This window comes from Chinchilla lanigera, unplaced genomic scaffold (genome assembly GCF_000276665.1).
Source record: "Chinchilla lanigera isolate Chin_1 unplaced genomic scaffold, ChiLan1.0 scaffold00066, whole genome shotgun sequence".
Taxonomy (NCBI): domain Eukaryota; kingdom Metazoa; phylum Chordata; class Mammalia; order Rodentia; family Chinchillidae; genus Chinchilla; species Chinchilla lanigera.
Window position 1 is genome coordinate 12,760,257 of NW_004955467.1, and position 24,616 is coordinate 12,784,872.

Sequence of the window (24,616 nt, forward strand, 5' to 3'; positions counted from 1 at the left end):
CCCTTTGCTGCAGTTGTCCTCCTGTAGGTGTCGTAAACTGGTAGAGTACGCTTGACGGTGCCATTGCGACAGAAGTCCTCGCTTGACGGCCAGGGAACCGGAAGCTGCTCTTGCCGCTGTCGTCTCCTCCCTGTCCCCGCCCGCTGGGTGCTGTCGGAGGTTGACAGGTCGAGGCTGGGAGGCAGCGGCGGCGGCGGCAGAGCCCTGCGCCCCAAACGGAGGACCCATGGGGAACGCTCCGAGTAACAGCAGTGAGGACGAAGCGGCAGCCGCTGGGGGCGAGGGCTGGAGTCCACACCAGGACTGGGCCGCGGACTCGGGCACGACCCCCGGCTCGGGCCCTGCGGCCCCCGCGCTGCCGCCCGCCGCCGCACTGCTGGAACCCGCCAGGTTGCGAGAGGCAGCGGCTGCGTTGCGGCCCGCACCGCCTTGCGAGTCGTTGGTATCGAGGCATCACGGCGCGCTGTTGCGCTGGCTGGAAGAGCGGCTGGGCCGCGGCGAAGAGTCCGTCACTCTGGAGCAGTTCCGGGAGCTGCTGGAGGCTCGCGGAGCTGGCTGTTCCGGCGAGCAGTTCGAGGAGGTCAGGGCCGACTGGCGACTGCGGGGGCAGGGACGGGGCGGTCGCCCCCAAGGGCGTTAAGAGGTGGGCAGTTTTGGGAAAACCGGGCTTAGGAACCTGTAGGGTCCTCAGCTTCTTAAAATGAAAGCATGGCGCTGCTGGGACCCTTTTGGGGTGCGCCTAACCTGTTCACTCCGGGCGCTTTCAGTCTCTAGCTTTGTCCTTGGTCTGAAGAGTTGGAGAAGCCGAGATGTCTTTCCATATTACGGTTCAGACATTTGTGGGTTTGAAGCTGGATCAGTTACTCTCTAGAGCTTTCCTATCAGACTCTAAAAGTGTTTAATAGAAATGACGTTCAAGGATCAGGGGAGTGATAGTGAAAGCCATTCTGTTTTACTAGCCTAGACAGGTTTTTGCAGAGCACCTTCCGAATCCAAAGTGAGCATGGGTAAATGGAGGAGGAGAGAAATCGCATACTGTGCAAACCAGTCTAATCTCATCTCAGAGAAAACTAGCTTTCTAATTTTCATTTAAATTTTTATAGGACCCAAAATTGGTAGGTGAATGCCTGGTTTCCTGTGAGTACGGTACTTACACAGGTTTTCTCATATCTGTCCTGAACTCTTCATTTTAGAGTTAGGAAAAGACTGATCCAGGGTCACTCAGTGAGTTACTTGAACGGCAAATCTGGAACTGTTACCCAGTTCTCTTGATTTTTTAAAATGTTCCACTACCCCATTCCAAATCCTGTTTCAGCTTCACAGTGCTATGCCCAAAAGGGTGTTCAATTTGTGAAAGTGAATCATCTTCCTTGAATCTTAAGTCAGTGAAGGATGAGTACTTTTAAAAAACAGTAAACCAAACCCAGCCATGTTACTGCCTACCTGTAATCGGAGCACTCCAGAGGCTGAAGCAGGAGGGTTGCCACGAGTTTCAGGCCAGCCTGGACTACACAGTCGGGTCTAGGCCCGCCTGAACTGTATAACAAGACCCTGTCTCAAAAAACAAAAGCAAACAATAACAGTAACAGAAAACCCAAAACAATAAACCAACAGACCTTGTCATATGCTTAAAATCTTCTATTTACTTTAAAACTAGAATCTTTTGAAATCTTTTTGGAGTGTGTTTCCATACATGGTGAGAATATTCAGATAATGTAGTTTGCATCCTTTTTTATATTTTTCTGTAAAAATTCCTTTAAGTCATCCCAACTCTTAAAAATATTGATCATGTTAAAAGTTTCTGTTTTAAAAATTTCAGGAATATACATAATATTTTAATTTAGTACCTAGGTGTATGAGGAGAATATGAAATTGTGGTTGAAGGATCTGTGCACATCTGCTCAGGGAGCTGCCCTTTTCAGATTTGTCTAAAAGGCAAACAGAGAGAAACAGTATTTACATTATAAGAGTGACAGCAACAGAGCTATAGATGGGCTTTATAGAGGTCCCATAATATATAAAGCCAAGAGACTCTTGGGGCACAGTCCAGAAAATCACTCAAGGGCTGTGTCATTATTCAGTTGAGCAAATATTTATTGGGTGCTAATCATTTACTGAGTGCTGATCATTTGGATGATGGCGGGCGAGGCAGATACTTGCTCTTGGTGTATGGTGTGACAGAAGAGACAATTCAATAATGAAAGGTGTTACATATGGGAAGACATAAAGAGTAAATAACAAGTCTTTAAATTGCATCTAGGAAGTCAGGCAAAACTTGCCTAAAAAAGGTAACAGTTGACCTCACTTTTAAAAAGTGAAAGGAGCAGGAGTTGTATTTTCAAGTAGAGGTAATTGCATCCACAAAAGCCCAGAGAATGGAGAATTTGGAAGTCTGGAATGGTGTATCAGGTTAGACAAGACTGCTCAATGGAGCAGAAAACCCCTGTATCAGTGGTTTAAGCAAAAGCAAAGCAAAACAAAAAACCAAAAAACTGGTTTCTTATGTTAAAGTCCAGGAGGCAGTTCAGGCACAGTGTGGCAATTTCAGTCATCAGGGACTTGGCTTCATCCGTCTCCTGTGCTCTGCCTCCACTGGCACCTTCCATTTAGTGAGCCAGCTGCCTCCTCTTGCTGTCACTTTCTGCATTACAATAAGTGGGAAAGTGAAGAGAGAGTCATGCCCCTTTTTAAGGGCATTGCATACATCCCATTGGACCACATTTAATCACCTGGCCACACTTAGCTCTACAAGAGGCTGGAAAAGATCTATGAGCCACCATGTCTGGCTTAGCACAGTTCTTGAAGACGTATTGGATGTGGATAGAAGATTAGAACGGGAAGGACATCAAAGATGACACCAGCTGAGGGTAGTGGTGCATGCCTGTAATTCCAGCACTTGGAAGGCTGAGACAAGAGGACCCCTGTGAGTTCCAGGCCAGCCTGAACTGCATAGTGAAACCTTGTCTCATAAAGACAAAAAGAAAAAGAGAGAGAGAGAGAGAAAAGACTCCTTCACAACTGACTTGAGAAGTATATACTTCTGTGTATACTTACATACTTAATTTTACATTGTCGATTCTACATCTAGGCTCTGGAAATGTACAATTTTAATACAAGTTTAAGGGTTTTGTAAAAACAAAATATCTTCATAGTAGCAACTAAAATGAGTTATTTCCCTTCTTTCTCTCTTATTTATTTGTTTATTTATTTATTTATTTATTTTTGAAACAATCTCACTATGCAGTTAAGGTTGGCCCAGACTCACTATGTAGCCCAGGCTGGCCTCGAACTCACAGTGATCCTCGCCTCGGCCTCCTAAGCGATGTGATTACAGGCATGCGCCACCATGTCCAGCATTCCCTTCGTTTTTAATAAGAGATAGCATGGTAGAGTAGATTATCATTAGTGTATATGATTAGTTTAATGCTAACAGTTTCCAAGTATAACATGTTTGTTCTTTGGTCTCTCCTGGTTCACCTAGCTGTCTTGCTTGCACAGTCTTGTGACTTTAGTGCCTTGAGGTGGTGTCATAAAGAAGTTCTTGAAGCTGTACTATGGACTAAAATCTGACAGATTATCATTTTATAGCATAATACACATTTTCTCTTGGTGGGTGTGGTCCAAAACAAGGACTCTGGTTTCTTCACCGGGAACGATATTTAAAAGACTACTATGCGGAAGAGAGAGTTAAAATGCTAATTTGTCACCAGAGATTAGAGATTAGATTTTTTTGCTCTTAATATGGTGTGGAAAATCCTGAAGGCTCTAGGGCAGAACAAAATGCTGAGTATAGAATTGATGGCAGATAGCTTTAAGGTAGGAATTTAGGATGAACGGGTCTTATTTTACTAATTTGGTGTATTGTGGAATTCACTGGGTTGTAAGCTGTAAGGAAAGGCTGTTTTGATTTATCTCTGGTCATTATCTTGCTACAGTGCTGGCTGGTGGCCAGTGCTCAGGAAGCATTCTACCTATATTCCTCCAGTGCAATGTACAGATTAAGGCACAGTCGTTACACTGGGTAGTTCACAGTCAGTCCATAGCCTTTTACTAACAAGGTATTTCTTGGCATTGGAGGAAACAGTTAAATATAGTTTCTGTGAAAACTAAAAATGGTTCTTAGTCACTGTGGGGTTTTAGAAGAAATTTGTAAAAAACATTAAAGCCCATCTTGGTATTATCATGCTATAAGCATAAATCAACTGATTGGGAATGGCTATGACTCCAAGAAGTGTGCAAATGGAATTATGCAGATGTAACTGTTCACACTTCTAAGACAGAGTACATGTCACAGCAGACTTCAGACCTTATTTATCCTCATTCTGGAGCCCTGAGCTCCCCACTGCCTGAGGGACAGAATATATATTCTCTGAATGGGCTGGAGACAGGTCAGCCTGTCTCTGTCTGACCTCATCTGTCTCTGCCCCATTACATAAGCCCTTGTTAGCTAATGGAACACTTGCCTTATCCTGAATGTGGATCTTCCATCTCTTAGTTCTTCAAGATTTCCCACTTTGGCACCCTCATCCAGCAAGCTCCACAAGAGCCTGCGGCATAATTCAGATGGCCCTTTGCTCCATCCTAAACCCTCTCTACTTTAAAGGGCCATGCACTTAGCAGTAGCATGACATTTGAGAAGGCTTCACTGAATCAAGACACAAGAGGATGGAAGAATTTGCCTGGCAAAGGAAGAAAGGGATATTTCAGTTAAAAGGCACAGCATATGCAAATATATTGAGGAGAGAGAGGGAGAGAGAGGGAGAGAGAGGGAGAGAGAGGGAGAGATAGGGAGAGGGAGAACACGAGTGCAGTGAGAATGGTACTCCTCTGACACACAGTTGAAAGTCTGAGCTGGTAGGGACCTTGTTAATCCTTGTTCTTAATCTTGTTAAGAACACATCTTCCTTCTCTTCTGTTCATAGTGTCCTGACTAGATATGTATTTAGTCTGTTAATGGTGCCAGTGACTTTGTGTTTTATGAGTCTGCCCATTCTACTGCTCTGCTTTAGCCTAGGCTTTTTTTTTTTTTTTGGTTTTTCTCCGGTACCGGAAACCGAACTCACGACCTTGCACTTGCCAGGCAGGCGCTTTTGCCACTGAGCTAAATCCCCAGCCCCCAAGCCTAAGCTTGAGAATTGGCTCAGGAGCCAACCTATTTGGGAGCAAATCCTAGTTCCACTGTTCTCAAGCCAGGTGGCCTTGATCACCTTACTTGACCATGCTTGTGTCTCAGTGGCCTCACTTGTAAAATGAGCAGAATGATATCTGCCTTATGTAATTTGCGTCAGGATTAATGTGTTAGTTCTTGTAAAGCATCTAAAATGGTGCCTGGCACACTAAACATTCATGAATGGTGTAATGAATAGTGTTATTTTTCTCTGATGATGTTTACTGGAGCTGCTGTGTGATAGCCATTTAAAATCCTTACTTAGACAAGGAGCATGAGACAGTCTTACAGATGAGCAAATTGAGTCCTTAAATGGACAAGTGATCTGTCCAGTCAACAAGTGGTGGAACTGGGACTAGATCCAGATGTTTTGGCTTCTGATGGAGTGTGTTTCTCTTAAGTTGATCCAGCATCCAGCCTTCCTACTTAGGCCAGTGCATTGCATTCTGCTGGTCTAAGCCCACAGTGCTGGTGTGTGATGATAGTGGTCTTCATTCTCATGTATGCAGTGTAGACGTGATCTCAGTAGTGGTTAAAAATTTCAGACGGGACTAGATGGGGATCTGAATACTCATGCTACCTCATGCTGTCTTCAAGCCAATGTACATGGATGGAAATCCAGCCCATTTTTCTGTCTCTTACTGTAATATGGACCCATACAGTGGTCTAAGTAGATTGTAATAATTTTTTTTTGCAGTTTACTTTGCATTATCTAGTTCACGATCCTTTGTTGTTGTGGGTTTTGTTACTTTGTTTTTTGTTTTTTTGAGACAGGGTCTCACTATGTAGTTCAGGCTGATCTTGAACTCACTGTGTAGCCTAGGCTGGCCTTGAACTTTTGGTGACCCTCCTGCCTCAGCCTTCTGAGTACTGGGAGTACAGGTGTGTGCTACCACGCCTGTCCTTGTTTGTGGTCTTTGGGTTCATTACAGCAGGCTATGGCAAAGACAGTTTGAGTGGGATGAGGAATTGAGACCTAAGGAAGACCACAGCTTGTCCCAGGTGTCACAAAGTGTAAGTGGTAACTCTGACACAAGTTTCCTCTCTGTCTGATCCTATTACATTTCTTATCTCTCCACATGATGCCTGTCATAATGCTTGCCCTTGGGTGCTGCCTGAGAAGTTATCATGTATGTGGATGGCAGAGCACTAGTGGGAAGATGTTAAAGGAAGAAGCCTGACTCAGAGGAGGGAAAAGAAGAGTGTAGCAGATCAGGTTACCAAATGCATGGAGATGGGTATTGGGTTCATTAGTTTTAGAGAGGCAAAGTGTAGACTTGTTCCATTTTGTGCTACTAGATTATACCTAGTGTACTGAGTTCAGTTTTAGCCCTGCCTTACAAAGCAGTGTGTTTCAGATCATCTCCTTAGTGGGTTGGAAATCTACGGAGTGAGTCTTAACCTACATGTTAAAAAAAATGAAGCAGAATAGAGTGGAATAGAAAGTATCAGAGTATATCATATTTGATGAAAGTTATGTTGCTTCATGAAACTTTCATAATCAAGTATATTTGTACTGGGTTTCTTATAATACAATTAAATGTGCCTCTTGTGGTGGAGCATCCTGTAAAACTTGAGAAGCACTGCTGTGAATTTACTGGGAAACTGGAGGGAGCCCAAAGGGTGCAACTACGATGAGGTGAGTCTGAAACCATTCCAAATGAGAACTGGTTGAAGGAATGGAGGGGCTGGGGGAGACTCAGAAGACATGATCACTGTTAGCAGTGGTCGGAGGACTGTCTTGGGGCAGATGGATCAAATGTGTTCTGAGCAGCCCCGTAGTTTCTGGGAGTCAGATTTCCATTCATTGTAGGGAAAGAGAGTTACTGCTGCAGAACTTACCAGAGGATGTGAGCTTTTCATCACTGATTTATATAACAGTGGCTGCCCACTTACAGAGGCACCGGAGAAACACAAAGGCCGGTGCTTTAAGACATTCGTAGGTCCGTTCCAGCATGAGGGTTTGTACAGATCTGGGATGATCTATCCTCTCAACCCTTAATGTTCTCCAGTGGCCCTCGAGTGCCCTTGCTGTAGTGTCTGAGTTTGTCATCAGGTCTTCTAGAATTTGTTTATTCTGAGCTCTGTCCATCTCTCCATCTCCTACCCCTGCTTCCTTTCCAGCCACAGCAGGCAGTTTGTCATTTGTACCACCTACTTTGCACTCTGTGTCTGTGTGCACACTCTGCCCCCTCTACCTGGGCTGGCCTCTTCCTTTTCTTATGCTTTTGAACTTGTAGTTGTCAACTTAAGGTCAGTTTTAGGACTGTTTTCTCTGGATCATTCTCCTGAATGCCCCATTTCCTCTTGCACTTCTGGTCTCTGGACTGTCATTTGGACTGTCGTTGATAGTGTGGGGTCCAGAATCAAAAGATGAAGAATCAAATCCAAGCACCATCATTAACCATGTGACCTTGAACAAAATACCCACTTTTCACCAGTAAATGGTAGTACCTATTTTGGGGTTTGTTATGTAAAGTTGAATTAGTCCAAGTGAAGTACATAGAACTGCCTGGTGCATAGTAAGTGTTCAGTAAATATTACCCTTTATAGTAGTTTATCCCTTCTGTTATAATTATTACATTTATTACACTTGCTATTGATTTACAGATCTTTTAGGATAAGATTTTTGGAGGGCAAAGACTATGTCCTTGTCATATTTATATCCGTAACCTTAGGTATATGTATAATGGCTGTGTTATGGTTTGTGTCTAGATGTCCCCCCAAAGCCTCAAGCAGTCATGGGTGTGGACTTGTAGAGTCTGTGATTGATTCATGGTCCAGTGCTGGGATTATGGGTGTGTTTGCTACACTCATCCTGGGGCAGGTAGCCTGCATACAATATAAGGGAAGGAATGAGGCTTGCTTTCTCAGCTCCTCCCCCTTTTGCTTTTGCTGTTTTCCGCCACCATGAACTGTTGCACTCTGCCATGTGCCACCCTGCCTTGGAGCCAGCCGAGTATGGACTGAAACCTCACAAACTGTGAGCTAAATAAACCTTTACTTCCTTAATTTTGGCTGTCAGGTATTTCGTCTCAGCAATGAGAGAAATGTAATTAAGATAGGGTGAGTCTCAGTGTTGAATGAATTGCTGTGTGAAGTCCCATAAAACAAAGGTAGATATTAAGTAACCCAAACATTTCTTTAAGGATAATCATGGAGTGTTAGAAAATCACATATATTTGGGAGGAAGCTGTTAGTAAAGATGTGGTAATCAACAGAATATATTAAAAATAGCAAGAATATAATCAATTTTATAGTCTTGCTTATATAGAATTCTCATTCATGATACACACTAGGAGCTGCATGGGAAATTGTGAGCCATACAGCAGTTGGTTGCTGGTAACACCTAAACGTATAGAATTTTTCTTGGAACTAGGACTTGAGTGCCACTTTGAGATTAAGAGAGAGCAAGGCACACTGATAGGACTGATAAGAGTTAACCTGGGCAGTGGGTACAGAGTGCAAATTCCTTAGAGTGCAGATTCTGTGGAGTGTGGGTGGAAGAAAGGGATGGAGCTAAGAGGTTTTAAGCAGGTGGACTCTAGACTAGAAAGAATCTCAAAGGTTTTCTGATCAAAGGAAGAAAAATGGAGTCTTGGAGCCTTGATTCAAAACCAGCTTTAAGGCCTCAGGCAAGTTTCCCGACATCACTATACAGCTATGAAATGAGGCATTAATAATATCATTATTGTTATGAGAAATTAATGATATTATTATGCTTAAAATGTTTTGCACAGTGCCTGGAATCTAGCAAATACTCAAACATTAATTTAGAGTTCCCTAATCCATGTGTCATTTCCAACCAAATGGGTTGCAGCTGTGCTAATCCCTTAGCTCTTGAGTCATACAAATTTATTATTTTCTCAGTATGCTATAACACTGAAAAGCTGGGAAGTAGTACCTGAATGTAGTATTCACACCATTGGGCCTCAGGATGGATAGATACTGTGCTTCTGTGTAACCTCCCTTCTCACTTCTTATATTTGGTTGTGCTTAACTTTTTCTTTCTTGTTTGCTTGCTTGTTTCTGACAGCGTCTTGCTATGTAGTTCAGGATGGCCTTGAACTTACTATGTAGCCCAGACCAGCCTTAAACTTGCTTCAATCCTCCTGTCTCAGCCTCCTGAGTGTTAGGATTACAGGTATATGCCACCAGGCCTGGCGAATAGTTTTGTTTGTAGTTTAGCATTTTGGCTGAGTACTGATTTTGGGTTCAGAACCCCTCAAGAATGCTAAGGCATTGCTGTAAGTGCCTTCTTGCTTCCATGGTGACTACTGAATGCGCTCTGAATCCACCCTGACCTTTTATGAGGAAACTTTCTCTTGCCCGTATATAAGAACTTCTCTTTCCCTGCATTGTTATAAGATTCTATTATGATGTATTCTCTTCTGTTGTATAGGTTATTCAGTTCCTTCAGCCTCCAAATTCACATCCTTCAGTTTGGGGAATTTATCTTGAGTCATAACTCTTTTGATTTCCTTCCCTATGTTTTCATGTTCCATCTTTCTCCAACTCATGAAACTCATGGTACAACTTCTTGGGCCAGTCCCCTAATTTTTTCTCTTCTCTTCTGATTTCTAACATTTTGGCCTTTTTCTCTATTTTCTGGACCCTTACATTAACTTGACCTTTCAACCTTGCTATTAGATTTTAATTTTTTTGGTGATATTTTAATTTTAAAAACCATTTAAAATTTTTCTCACTATCCTGCTTTTAGTAATAGTATCCTGGTCTTTCATGGTTGCAGTATGTCTTTTTTTTTTTTTTTAATCACATACTGGTGATGGTGGTGGTGGCACAACTCTGAAGATACCAAGTTCTACTGAATTGTGCATTTTAATAGAGTGGATTTTATGAGTCACTTATATACCTCAGTGAAGTTCATATGAAAAATATCTTTTCAAACATTTCTCTGAAAATGTTGATCATCTTTTGAGGTTTTCTTCTTCCTACATAATCTTTCTTCTAATTGCTTTTTTCTGTTTCTTTTTTCTTTTTTACAGTGCCGAGGGTTGAAGATAGGGCCTCGTGCATGCTAGGCAGGTATTCTACCACTGACCTAAATCCTCAGTACTATTTTTCCTATGTTTAATGTTAAGGCTTTTTTCAAATGTTTGGTGGTTCTTGACTGTCCACTCGTTGGAGAATTAGGGATTATGGTCTGGGTTTAGCTCAGTGGTAGAGTGCTTATCCAGCATGCATAAGGCCCTGGGTTCAATCTCCAGCACACAAAAGAAAAAAAAAAGTGCATGTGTGTTGGGGTAGTAGGGGATGCAGAGCCAGGCATGGTGGCACACACCTGTAATCCAAGCACTCTGGGAGGCTGAGGCAGGAAGATTGCAAGTTCAAGCCCAGCCTGAAAAAGTTAGTGTAACATTGTCTCATTAAAAAGGTAGCTTAGGGCTGGGGATATAGCTCAGGGGCAGAGAGCCTGTCTGGCAAGCGCGAGGTCATGAGTTCAATTTCCGGTACCAAAAAAAAAAAAAAGACAACGGCTATAAAAAAAGTAGCTCAGTGGAAAGGCCTAGGTTTAACCCTCAGTAACACACACACACACACACACACACACACACACTCGCAAAGAAGGATAAAAAGCCTGGATGCTATGTGTGCCTGGTTTGACAACTGGAAAACCTCTCTGTATTAATTGACTGAGCCCTTTCATTGGAAGTTCCGTGTCAGGATCTATAGGTCTATTCCCTTGGGCTAGTCAGGTTCCTCAGAAAAGACTTTTCCAGTCTCCTGCCTAGAAGGTAATGAGCCTGTCTGCTAACATTCTGGAAACCCTGAGGGAATCTATAAACATGTAGCAAGTAAACATCAAGCCTCCTATTTTTAGATGGTATTCTCACTTTCAGATGTGTCCCATACTTCCTACTCTGTCCTCTCTAGAGAATCAACTTGGGCTTGTACCAAGATTGGAGAGGAGAATCTGTCTTTCTTTTCCCCTATGGAAAAATTTAAATACAGGAAGGTAAAGGTAAGCATAGAATGACTCCCACATTTCCACTAACTGGTTTCATTACTTACCAACTCAGGGCCAATTTTATTTGATCTAAACCCTACCTGTTTCTCCTCCCACCCAATGTATTTTGAAGAATATCTTGACATTTTATCTATAAATTATTATGTATTTCTAAAAGGTAAGATTTCTTAAAAAAAAAAAAAAAACAACACCAATTCTAGTATCTCTTTATCTCAAAAAGAAAACAGGCCAGGTATGGTGGTGCATATTTGTAATCCCAGTACTGGGGAGGAAAGATGGTTGTGAGTTCAAGGCCAGCCTGGACTACATACTGAGTTCAAGGTTAAAACTCAACTACATAGCAAGACCTTGACTCAAAAAAACCAAAGAACAAAATGAAAAAAAAAAACCACCACCCAGTGACCCCTTAAGATCAGCATTTAAAAGAAAAAAGTTTATTCAGTAATCCTTCCTTCCTTCCTTCCTTCGTCTCTCTTTTTTTTTTATTTTTATTTTTTTATGGTATCAGGAATTGAACTCAGGCTCTCATGCTTGCCAGGCAAACACTGTGCCACTGAGCTATATCCCCGGCTCTTCCTTTCTTTCTCCGTTTGTATTAACTTCAGCAGAAACAACAGAGGTCAACATATGATCCTTGGGCCCAGGAAAATAAAAATGACCACAGATAGTGCATAGCAGAACCAGAATTTATCCATGGTCTGCCTGACTCCAAAGCTCTTTTCCAAACAAAGCTCTTTTCACTGTAGGGCAGCATGGCCCTTGACCCTGCTACCAAGGAAAACCAGAGACTCAGTGTCTCCCACCGCACACAGACAACGGCCACATGGGCGGAGAGACTGCCCATGCTCACACGCTGATAGGTATCATAAGGTGACACGGGGCGAGATCAGTATTTAAAATAAAAATTCTTAAAAAAATCAGTGTTTGTCCAGTAATTAATTTCTTCCTTTTTTTCCTTTTCCTTTTTTTTTTTGCAGGTACTGTGCCGCTGAGCTATATCCCTGGCCCCTCCTTTTTTTTGTCTTTGAAACAGGGTTTCACTATGCAGTGCAGGCTGGCCTTGAACTCACTTTGTAGTACAGGCTGGCCTCAAACTCACAGGGATCCTCTGCCTCAGCCTCCCAAATGCTGGGATTACAGGCATGTGCGCTACCATGCCCGGCTTTATCTAGTAATTTCTAACTGCTTTCTAAAACAGACCTTTCACTAATCAGCGCCACTTTCAACAGCACTTGTTGCTACCAATTTCCTGCAGTGTAAATAAAGCCGCTTGCTCCTTACTATTGCTAACTTGCAGTTTAGGATTCTACTTTTTGGGTCATCCAACTTGGTACTACCCGTCTGTCTGTTTCTCAGCTTCTTTTGTAACTCTTGCATCACTTCCTACTCTCTTTGTCATTGTGCTTTTGTTCATCTATTTATTTATTTATTTTTTGAGATAGAGTCTCACTGTGTTCTGCATTAGCCTTTTTTTTTTTTTTTTTGGTCTTTTTGAGACAGGGTCTCACTATGCAGTTGAGCTCACTTTGTAGCCCAGGCTAGCCTCGAACTTGCAACGGTCCTCCTGCCTCAGCCTCCAGAGTGCTGGGATTACAGGCGTGCGTCACCATGCCTGGCTACATTAGCCTTCTGAGTAGTTGGGATTACAGGTGTGCACATGTGCTAAAAACCAAAAACAGTCCACCAGATCCCTTTATGGTATCATAGTAGGACTTTGGGAGGGAGTAGAGGTAAGTGTATTTGTTCAGCGTGACTTCTTTGCAAACCTATGAAGGCTGGTTGCCCACTGTTACTCTGAAGCCCAGAGAAGAGGGGTGGACATTGCTTTCCAGAGCCTTCTAGTTAATCTTTGTACTGCACTGGCAACAAACAACTGCACTTTTATTTTGACCTCATCCCAGTTTTGTTTTTGTTTTGAGACAGGGTCTCACGATGCAGTTCAGGCTGACTTGAGCTCAGTATGTAGCCCACACTGGCCTCAAACTCAGCAATCCTCCTATCCCTGCCTCCTGAGGGCTGGGATTACAGGCGAGGGCCACCATGCCCACACATCTCTTGCCTTTAAACTTCTATTTAATGAAGATTTTAATTGCTTCTTCCCTCCTTCCCATACAGTTTATGTTTCCCACTATATTTGAAGAGAAGAATTCTGTTACTCCCAGTCCTTTCTCCTCCTTTGTAAAGATTCCATGGTCCCCCAGTGGGAGAGCACTTGCCTAACGTGCATGAGGCCCTGGGTTCAATTCCCAGCACACAGTAATAGTGTCGCTAATGAAGAGGTCATGGTTTCCTTCACCTGTAGCCGCTAGGGGTGAACACAGGGGCAGTTTCTGTGCTTTTCTCTATCATGGTTTCTCTCTTCTTTCCACTGTTTCCTTTTGGTGTGTATCTTTACTCAGCTTTCCTAATTGTGTCTAAACAGAGTAGAACAAAAATAACTTTTTCCCTGTTGAACACTGTACCTTGGTTAGTGTAGTCTTTGATCCTGTTAACTTTTGGATAATTTTGTCAGGTTGTATAGAGGCAAAAATAATCCTATAATCTTTGCTTCACATGTTACTTCTGAGTTCGCTATCCCTCATCCTATGTTCACATCCATGGTTTTGGGGGCCAAACAGAAGTTTTTGCATTTGTTCTTTTTTTTTTTTTTTTTTGGTTTTTCTCCGGTACCGGGAACCGAACTCACGACTTTGCACTTGCCAGGCAGGTGCTTTTACCGCTGAGCTAAATCCCCAGCCCCCATTTGTTCTTATTGAATACTGCACTGTTCCAAGATTTATGAGGGGATTGAAATAGGGGTATTATGTTTGCAAGGAAACCTCAATGGGATATTTCTGTACTTTACAGAGCAGAGAACTAAGGAAGGCAGAGGACGCGGAGCGTTTCATGGTGAAGAGATGTGAGAGTGCATGTGTCTGTAAGCAGCAGAACAGAAGCCGTGATGAGGGAGGACTTGAGCTCTGCGGGAAGAGTGCACTTGGTCTGTGAAGAAAGTTTTGGAGGCTGTGGGACAGAGTAGAGTCAGGGACACCCTCAGCTGCAGATGAGACAGAAGGGGAGCAGTGTTTGCATTGCTGATGGCTGTCATCGTATCACACTTCACTTGTTCCTCAGCCAAGCAGCAGCTGTGAATTCAGTAATATCTACTCCATCTCTCAGTTCAAGAAGCTAAAGTTTCTGCAGATAAAGAAACTCATGTAAAGTCACACAGAGGGACAGAGCAGAATTTAAACCGAATCCTGTGCTGTACCATTTTCCCCAGGTGGTCCCACATGGGCAAGGAGCAGGGTAGATTATACTTAAAGATTAGTGAAAACAGGGCTGTGAAACAAGTAAACCAAGTTAGATTTTGTCCAAAGAGTGTTTAAAAATCCTGATGTGCTACCCTAAGCCAACTCTAATTTTTACTTTGCATTTGACACTCTGCAACCAACTGAAAATTTTTGCAGTGTTTACTGCAAAATTTCGGTTGAAATTATTTGTGGGAAAAGGAGCAGACATACTCTTTTAGAGGAGAGGCAAGATGATAAAATTGTGTATGTGTGTATACTTGTATACATATGTGCTGCAAAGCACAATGAGTTACGGATAGGAATTGTTTCTTTGAATGATATATGTGGACTCTTTTCCCTGCAACCAAAATAATAAAATAAAATTTAAGATAATCACTGATTCTCAAAATTGTTTTAAAAAGAACTAGGACATGTCTGATTTTCTTACATCTGTCACCTTATAGGCCTTTGCCCAGTTTGACGCAGAAGGTGATGGTACAGTTGATGCTGAGAACATGTTGGAGGCCCTCAAGAATTCCAGTGGAGCCAATCTTCAAGGGGAATTGAGCCACATTATCAGACAACTACAAGCCTGCTCTCTTGTTCCAGGTAAGGCTCTTGTATGCACACTGAATGCAGTAGACTACTCACTTAGACTCCAAATGAACTTTGCTGTTTTACCAATTAAAATTAGGCAATCTTGCGGGCATCAGGAAGTAAGCTCTCTAAAAGCACTGAACTAGCTTTCAGTGTGGTTATCTCTTTCATTTCCCAATACCATGATGTCTGGGCAGTTCTACTTTTTGTTTTTTGAGATTACTCACGATGTAATTTTTTCTTTCCTCCCTTTTTTTTGCGGGGGGGTGTGTGTATGTTAGATACAGTCTTGTTATATAGTCCAGGCTGGCCTGGAACTCAGTATATAACCCAGGCTGGTCTGAAATTTATAATCCCTTTATCTCAGCCTCCCAGGTACTGGGATTAGAGGCCTGTACTACCATGCCCAGTTCAGTTCTACCATTTTTATGAACCTTTGTTAGGAGACTGACTTCCTTAGTGGGTCTCCCTATTCAGTGTCTTAAGAAGCCTTCCCTGTCCCCTGCTGTATATTCTCTCAGCATTTTGCATTTCTGTTTTTAGGATCTATCACCACTGTAATTAATACGTCAGTCAGGTATTGTTAAATATCTGTCTTTACTCCTGTCTATGAGCTCCATGAGAAAGAGGACCTTGTCTCTTATTTCTGTTGTGCCCTCACATTTGACATTTTTTCTTTTTTGGTACTTAGTAAGAATTTCATGTTTTTGCTGTGTTTTAGACAGCTATTACTCTGAAATTTAAGAATAAAAATAGCTTAAACATAAGAATTGTTGCTTCTACATTGTACCTATGAGAAATTTGGCCTTTGATTTTGCATAGTTTCCTTTAGGGGCTCAGATTTATGTCAAGATAGAATCAGAATAAAATTACGCTTCATTTTTTAAGCAAAAAGACAGTTGAGTTTGAAAGGGAAAAAAAAAAAAAACCAAAAAATTTGCACATCATCCTTTTAGCCTCAGTTTATATTACCTAAAACCCTTTTCCTGCTGCGTGCACTTGGTGTCATAAATAGATGTGACAGATAAATGTAAATATGATTGCTCTTGGCCCCTCTGGCTTCATGCTGAAGTGATACACTGAACTAGGACAGGATAGTTTCTGTGTCTTATTGAAGAGGGCATGTTTCCATTCCTACTCAAGTTATCTTTAATTATGTCATTTTTATTGAGCATTATAGGAAATTACACATGTGAACACTTTTCTTAGTCTCATGGCAGTTAAAAATATACTTTGAACTACCCTTAGGTAACTTTTATCATAGCATTCATATGTTACTGTAGCCTTTATTGCCAGCATGTGAATAGCATCAGGAGCTTTATTTGGATACCTTGGAGAGATTTTGGGGAGGATAGGAAAGGAGTATCGATCAGTGTATCCACTAATAAGTAATACCTATTGCACTGCTGTGCTGGGGGCCTGTGGTGAGGTGAGTAGGTAGAGAAAAAGTTGGGAGCCAGATCCCACATTGCTTACATAGCAGGCGCATGACTTAGGACTTTGTATTAAAAAATTTCTGTCAACACCCAGTTTAAAAGAATTGTATTTTCACAGTCTTAGGGCAAACTTTTTTAAGCTGAGGTCACTTCTGGTGGCATCTCACACTCCTGCTGGCATCTCACACTCCTGGTCCCTCTCTCTAATGTCCTCCCACACTAAAATTAGTTCCTTTTGTATATTTTGTACATCTTCACTGAATTCATTGAACCAAATTCACCCATTTACTAAATAGTTTAGCATCTGGAAGTACTTCCCATTGTAGGAATAAGACTATTTTTTGATGTGAATTCTGAGCAAATCAGTGCAGCTTCAACAGTGTTTTGAACATGAGGCTTGGGTCTCCCTGTGGAGTAGGAAGGGATTGCCTAGATTTTTTAGTCTTTGGAAGTCAGCAGTCTCCAGGGTTTGAGTAGGACATATAGCCAAATAGGCTGCTTTGAGTGCAAAATTTCTCCTCAACTTATTTCGTCTTAAAAATTAATAGACTTTCATTCTGCTCTAGTAACCTGTTTTACTGTTAAAGACAACTTCCCTGCTAGAGACTTCTGAAATATTGATCTAGGTGCTGCTTAGATGGTTGTTTTCAGTTTTTGAAAATTAATGAAGAAATAAAATTGTATGCCCTTTTTGTTATGATTAATTAGAAAGTTGAAAAAAAAAAACCCTATCCAAAATTTACAAACCTATCTGAGTGTCAGGAAAAGCTGTCAGGTTATCTTTGCTTCATTTAACCCTAGCAATCTTGGGTTCTGAGCATTTCATTCCAAGCATGTTAATTTCGGTTATGAGGAACCAGGAAAGGATTTTATACAGCAGTAGATGTGATCTGTTTTGGGTCTTCGTCAGATTAGCTGTGTAATGGTACATGGGAGACAGTCAGGGATATCACTTCATGCATCCTGATAGGACATCTGAGCAGATATTGCAGGCAGATGTTGCTTCAGAGGAATCACACTGGGAAGGAAGACCTGAAATGGTGGAAGGAGAAAGTGAGAGAGGGTACTCTTCATCCTTCCTTTTTCTTGTTTACATCTTGGTGTGTCACTTGAGTCTCATTTCTCTCAGTTGTAAAACAAGGACACCTATACTTTCCATGCCTACCGACTCACCTTGTGAGGACCACATAAAATGATGTGTGTGCAAGTACCTTACAAAATATAAATGTCATCACAACTGTGGTAATAGCACTAGTTGTTTTGTCATTATTTTAGTCTTATTTAGCTTAGTAGAAAAGTAGTTGTGACTGGGTGTGGTGGTGTGCATCTGTAATTTCAGCACTTGAGAAGCTGATTGCTGCGAGTTTGAGGCCAGCCTGGGCTACAAAGTGAGCTCAAGGTCAGCCTGAACTGTATAGTGAGACCCTGTCTCAAAAAGACAAAAAAAAAAAAAAAAAAAAGAAAGAAAAAGAAAAAAGCAAACAAAATAAAAACACTTTCACTGTCTAATGCAGAAATTTTATTCCTAGCCTATGCCCTATGTACAAAACTTCTTTTAAAACCTGTAGTTAGTATTTTAAGTGTTATACATTTTTAAAGTTTGGTTAAAACAATTATTGTTCAACATCTAAAATTCTGTTCAACTAAAATGAAATTCTTAATTTGAGATTGCTAGTGGTTCATTTCTTTAAAACTTACTTAGATTATAAATTATAACAATTGAAAATACCAGTGAAGATTGTTAATGTCTTTATTTAATTCAGCCAGTTCATACAGGTCACCACCCAAGGGATGTGGAAATTATTGTGATGGCTTCCCTAAAACACCAAAAATGGATTCTGTCTCTGCAGGTTTCATAGACATATTTTCAGAGTCAAAGGAGGGCCTTGGTGTGCACTCGTCAATGATACTGCGCTTCCTGCATCGAAATCGGATCTCCAGCACGGTGATTCCCTACCCAATGTTGGACCATTGTAATAACATGTGCACCATGCGGTCTTCAGTTTTGAAAGAGTCTCTGGATCAACTGGTACAAAAAGAAAAGGGTATGTACAAAAAGGACAGGGTATGTGCCAAAAGAAAAAGGTATGTGCATGGGGTTGAACTCAGTGGCTCAGCACCTGCCTGGCAAGTGTGAGGTTCTGAGTTCCATTCCTGGTACTCCCCTTCCCCAAAAAAGATTTATCTTCATTTTTCTAAACCTACATTTCATTAATAGGATGAGCCAATCCTTCTCCCTGCCTTATCCCTGAAAATAGAACAGTGGCCAGTTTGTAGCATAAGAATGCCTACCTGCCTGCCTTCCTGACGCAATTTAGTTTCCCATCATTTAGTCCCCTGATCAGGGATGCCTTTCCTCATTATTCTGTCTAATTAATGCCCCTTCCCTCCATTCCCCAGTTCCCAACCTTCTGCTTACTATCAACTTGACAGTTTTTTTTCCCCCCAATACTGGGGCTCAAACCCAGAGCCTTTCATCTGCCAAGCAAGTGTTCTATCACTGAGCTATATTCCCAGCCCAACTTTGCAGGTTTAATGGCCTGCAAAGCACTTATCATTATCTGAAGTGATAGCATTATTTATTTACTTGCATTTTATCTGTCTTGTTTGATTCCTTATTCTTTGCACCTGGAACTATGTCTGTCACATAGTAGATACTCAAGAAGTATTTGTTGAATAAACAGGGAAGACACCACAAACTTGTTGGGGGGATAATATGTTAATGGTGTGTAGAGACAAGTCTTTGGAATATAATAGAGTCCACAAACAGGTCCAGATACACTTGGGAACAGAGAACCGGATAAAACCAGTTTTACAAATTGGTTTGGAAAGGTGAACTGTCTACATAGAGTAGGGTTAGGGCAACTGGTTAGCCACTTTGAGAAAAAATACACCTAGATTCTTATTCCATTTCATTCACTAAAATAAATCTTACATGAATCAAAAAGTTCAGCTAGAAAGACAATGGTAAGAGTACCAGAAGAAAATAGTTCCACGTTTATAAAATATGGGACTTTTTTTTTTTTTTTCTTCATTGTGGTGATATTGGGGATTGAACCCAGGGGCCACTGAGCTACATCCCTACCCTTTAAAAATTTCCTGTTTTGTGAAAAAGTCTTGCTAAATGGCCTGTGCTGGCCTTGAACTTATGATCCTTCTGCTTTAGCCTCCTGAGTAGCTACTGTCCTGACACAAGACAGCCTTTCCAAGCAAGGCACGAAAACTAGAATCTATGAAGTAAAAGGTTAATAAATTAGGCTATATGAACATTTAAAGTTTTTGTTTGTTTGTTTGTTTGGTTGGTTTTCTGATACAGGGTCTTGCTGTGTAGTCCATGCTGGCCTTGAAATCTCTATGCAGCCCTGGATGGTGTCAAACTTGCCATACTCCTGCCTTGGCCTTCTGAGTGGTGGGATTACAAGAGTGTACCACCATACCCCACTGAAAATTGAAAGTTCTTTCCAGCAAAAAATATAAGCAGAGCCAAAACACAAGTGAAATTACATGTTTTATAACATATTAGTGATTTGTTTGACTCTCCTCTTGGGAGATTGCTTAACTATCTTTTCCTTAGTTTCCTCATTTCTAAAATGAAAAATATACAAAGAATCCATGGAAAATTTCCTGGCTCACAGTAAACACTCAAGTAAATATTAGCTATTATATGTGCATATAGGTACACATACAATGTATGTAAAATATATGAATTGATAAAGTAACCAATGACCCAGAAGAAAATAGAAGAGAAACAAGAGCATACTCAGAAACACAAGTGGCTTAAAAAGCCTTAGTTACAATTAAAGAAATGTAAGTTCAAAATGCAGGACATCATTTTCTTCTTTTGGCATGGTTTTGCAAACTGATTGATTTAAGTATTGGACTTATGTCTTCGTTAGTTTTCTCTCGTTGCTGGGACAAAATACCTGTCGCCCAAAATTAAGGAAGGAAAGGTTTATTTAGCTCAGTTTGTGGAGGTTTCAGTTCGTAATCAGCTGGCTCCAAGGCAGAGTGGCACATGGCAGAGGGCAGCAGTCTGAGCCCAGCCTGGGCAACTTAACAAGACAACAAAAGCAACAAGAGCAAAGGGGATGGGGGAGGGCAGCAAGCAGCCTTTTTCCCTTCCTTACATTGTATGCAAACTACCCGCCTTAGGGCGGGTGTAGCACTCACACCCATAATCCCAACATTGGACCATGAATCAGTCATAAACTCTGAAAGGCTGCCCTGTGACTGAGTGAGGCCTTGGGGGGACGTGCAGACACAAACCATAACAAGTTATAATGAGATAATGGGGTGATACCTGGCCAGTGGGTTCTTTGGAAGAAGAGTTTAAGAAGCATTACTGTTTCTAGTGCCAAAGTGCCAAGCATATTTGTTACATATTTTAAAAGACTTTTTCCCCCTTTTGTGAAAGAAACGTTTACATGATAAGCTGGTTCTTCCTACAGAAAGCCCTGGAGATCTAATCAGAAGCCCAGAGATGGATAAACTCAAGTCAGTTACAAAATGCTATGCGTATATAGAAACATCCTCCAACCCTGCAGACATCGACAAGATGACAAATGGGGAAACATCATCCTACTGGCAGTCAGATGGCAGTGCCCGCTCACACTGGATCCGGTGTGTGATGTGTTTTCATCACTTTCCGAATGTTTTCTACTTAACTGGCTAGGTTTTTTTCTTATCTTGAGTGGCTGTGACTCTCTGTGAAGATGCTTTAAGAATCACATAAAGGGAACCTGTAATCCCAGTACTCTGGGAAGCTGAGACAGGAGGATCTTGAGTTTGAGTCCAGCCTGGGCAACTTAACAAGACTGTCTCAAGATAAAAAAAAAGTTCTAAAAAGGGTTGGGGATGTAGTATAGTGTGAAGACCTTGTATTCAATCCACCATACCACACAAATAACTAAATAAAGAAATTCAAATAAAAATAAGTCAAATAAAAGGAATTGTGTAAAATTATGTAACTTGGCTCATATATTCACAAAACATGTAATCTCTCTTTTTTTTTTTTTTTTTTTTTTTAGGCAGGGTCTTGTTAATGTAGCTCAGCCAGGCCTTGAACGTATTTTGTAGCCCAGGCTGGCCTCAAACTCATGGCAATCCTCCTACCTCAGCCTCCTGAGTGCTAGGATTACAGGTGTGTGCCACCATACCCATAACCATATAATTTCTTTACTTGATATTTTAAAGACAGAACTATCATTTGACTAATACTGTACTGATTTCACATTCTTCCACTAGTTTCTCAGGAAAGTTATAAGGGACAAGTAATTTTCTTATGTCACCTGTGATTTTACTTTCAAGATCCCTTCTGTGCATTTTTAAAATTCAATTTTTAGATGGCTAGTTTTGAAGAGAGAGTGGTATGCTCAGGAATCTTGGGGTAGAGTTGATGACAGTAAAGTATAATACTTCTAGAAATTCTGAAGCTATCTAAATTTTTACCAGTTCTCTCAGAAAATGGGCTAATTTCAGTTGGTGGAAATAGAAATAATTGTCTTGTTTTCTCTTCGAGGATGCATTTGACCTTTAGCTATCTAATTAATTTGTACATGAAGTAATATACTCAATTTTTGGGATGCAGTTTATAATTTGCTTCTTTCCAGGTAAAGGAATTTTCTTAGAATGTTCATATTGTTCTTCTGTGCCTATGCTACTACTTTGAAAGGAAACATAATATTAATCTTGAACTGAAAGGCTTTTTCCAAGAATTGGAAAGGTTTTATGGACTTTGTAAATCATAGTCAGCTTTTTTTTTTTTTTTTTTTGGCCTTTTTAAGACATGGTCTCACTATGAAGTTTAGGCTGGTCTTGAACTCATTTTATAGTCCAGGCTGTCCTTGACCTTGCAACAATCTTCCTGCTTCAGCCTCCCAAGTGCTGAGATTACAGGCCTGCACCACCACGCCTGGCTCTAAACATTTTAATTTAGATGCTATTAGGAAAATCAGTCTTTGAGTATACCAAATATAAGATCTTTGAGATGAGAATTGTGGGCCTACCAGTTCTTGAACCATATAAACATTTGTTTTTTTCTGCCTTCTATGTTTTTTAGTTTAAAAATGAAGCCAGATGTTGTGCTTAGACACCTGTCTATTGCAGTGGCTGCCACTGACCAGAGCTACATGCCACAGCAGGTGACAGTGGCTGTAGGGAGGAGTGCCGGTGACCTTCAGGAAGTCCGAGATGTGCACATCCCCAGCAATGTCACTGGCTATGTGACACTACTGGAAAATGCCAACATCAGTCAGCTGTGTAAGTCAAACAAGGGGAGGCGGAGTTAAACAGGGAGAGTAATATTTTTTAGCATGAGGACCTCTGAAGTGGAGAAGCCCTTAGTTTTGAGATTTGATTTGCTTCCCCTGATGCACACAAAATGGTCATTATTTCATCTATTATGTGCTTTTAAAAATTAGAAAAAAGAAAAAAAAGAAATAAATTAGAAAAAAGCCATAAAGGCTTTTCTTTAAAGTATTTTGTTCTTGTTTGCCTTAGAAATTTAGAAAAATACAATAGACAAAAATACTCAATATCCTATACCCAGGGATTTCACTATGACTACCTTGCTATAGAGCCTTCCAAACCATTTCTTGTGCTTGTATATTTATGTGTGCATGCGTATAAATACACAGACATACACACACATTTTTTCTTAAAAAGGATTATATAGCTTTATATATCTATATATACCTATCTATCTCTAATATCTTTTTACAAAAGTGATATTCTGTTTATGTTCTTTTGTATTTTTCAATGTTGTATTTTTATGTCATATATTCATGAACACTTTTATTTAGTGTTGTAAAAATGTGTCTTAATTTTAACCCACTTTTTACTCATGGGCATTTAGTTGTTTCCAGTATTATACTATTATAACCTTGCTGCACACATAGCATTTTGGAAATAATCACAGTTCTGTGATTTCTTCCCAGGCATATTTCATTCAGGGAGCTGGAATGCTTCATGTTTGTCTCATTTCTTCTAATGCTTTTATGGGCCAAAAGAAGTGTTCTTACTTTGCTCAAAGGAACTGAGGCCTAGGGAGGTAGTGTCTTTGTATCTCTCCCATCAGTAAAGAAGTAGTTAAGCTTGTGGAGTAGAAACTTCCTGCCTTATGTAATGGTGCTTCTTTCTCTAAATTGTGTCCTTTTTAACTTCTTACCTCCTCCTCTCCGACCCAAATAAGAAATTGTGACATCTCCTGAAAGTGAGTCATGTCTGTGTCATCTGTTTGGACTTGGTTATTAAAGAGACACTCTCACACTGCTTGTAAGCCAGTTACTGTTTTATAACTCAATTTCAGACTCTAGGAAGAATTCAGGAAATTCTTGCCATGTCAGGACTTATAAAATGCTCTCCCTGTAATTTCCAAGATGCATAAGTTCCTAAGAAATTTTGTAATAAGCCACTGTCAGTTTTATACATGATCCTTATGACTTCCTGGATCCATCAATGTTTTTATGACGAATTTATTGTGTACTAGTTCCCCAGCACACATTATTTATGTCATCAAAGAGTATCTTCAGAATTTCCTTTTTGCAATGTCAATTATCATTTTGCTTTTAGTCAAGAGCCTAGCATTTACTGAACTAAAGAAATTAAGCCAGTACTGAATTTGTTCTTTGTGCTTGACAGATGTTCAGATTAACATAAAGCGTTGTCTCAGCGATGGATGTGACACCAGGATTCATGGCCTGAGGGCTGTTGGCTTTCAGAGAGTAAAGAAGTCCGGTGTCTCAGTCTCAGATGCCTCTGCAATATGGTATTGGTCTCTGCTGACATCTCTGGTGACTGCTTCTATGGAGACGAATCCTGCCTTTGTCCAGACAGTGCTGCACAATACTCAGTAAGTGGCTCTGTTTACCATCCAGTCAGCATGCCCTCATTCTCCTCCAGCCCTCTAGGGAGTGTCCCTGAGGAGCCTTCTAACATTGGGACTTTCTGTACAGCTCAGCCCTGGGGCTACCTGTTTTCTTTTTATAACAGTCACCCTTCCTTCTTCTCCTCAGCTTCTCTCTGATTCGTGTTCTGACCTTCCCACCCCGCTTCACACAGTTCCTCCATACCTTCTTGGTCCTCAGTCTTGTGAGCTCAATCATGCTATGCCTGTTCCTTACCCACTGGGGAACACATTTATGTAACACTTCATACT

At 41.0% G+C, this 24,616-nt stretch overlaps 1 protein-coding gene across 2 annotated transcripts in view; it reads left to right on the plus strand.

The window, feature by feature from the left end:
* Positions 1–77: 77 nt before the first annotated feature.
* The window catches only part of Zzef1 (zinc finger, ZZ-type with EF-hand domain 1), a 121,716-nt gene continuing 97,177 nt past the window's right edge, over positions 78–24,616 (plus strand). For both annotated transcript variants that reach the window (XM_005399693.2, XM_005399694.2), the window contains exons 1-6: positions 78–580; positions 14,893–15,037; positions 18,312–18,506; positions 20,910–21,081; positions 22,520–22,719; positions 24,100–24,310. In XM_005399693.2, coding sequence (XP_005399750.1) covers positions 227–580; positions 14,893–15,037; positions 18,312–18,506; positions 20,910–21,081; positions 22,520–22,719; positions 24,100–24,310 — 1,277 coding nt within the window. In that variant the 5' untranslated portion in view covers positions 78–226. The remainder of the gene's footprint in view (positions 581–14,892; positions 15,038–18,311; positions 18,507–20,909; positions 21,082–22,519; positions 22,720–24,099; positions 24,311–24,616) is intronic.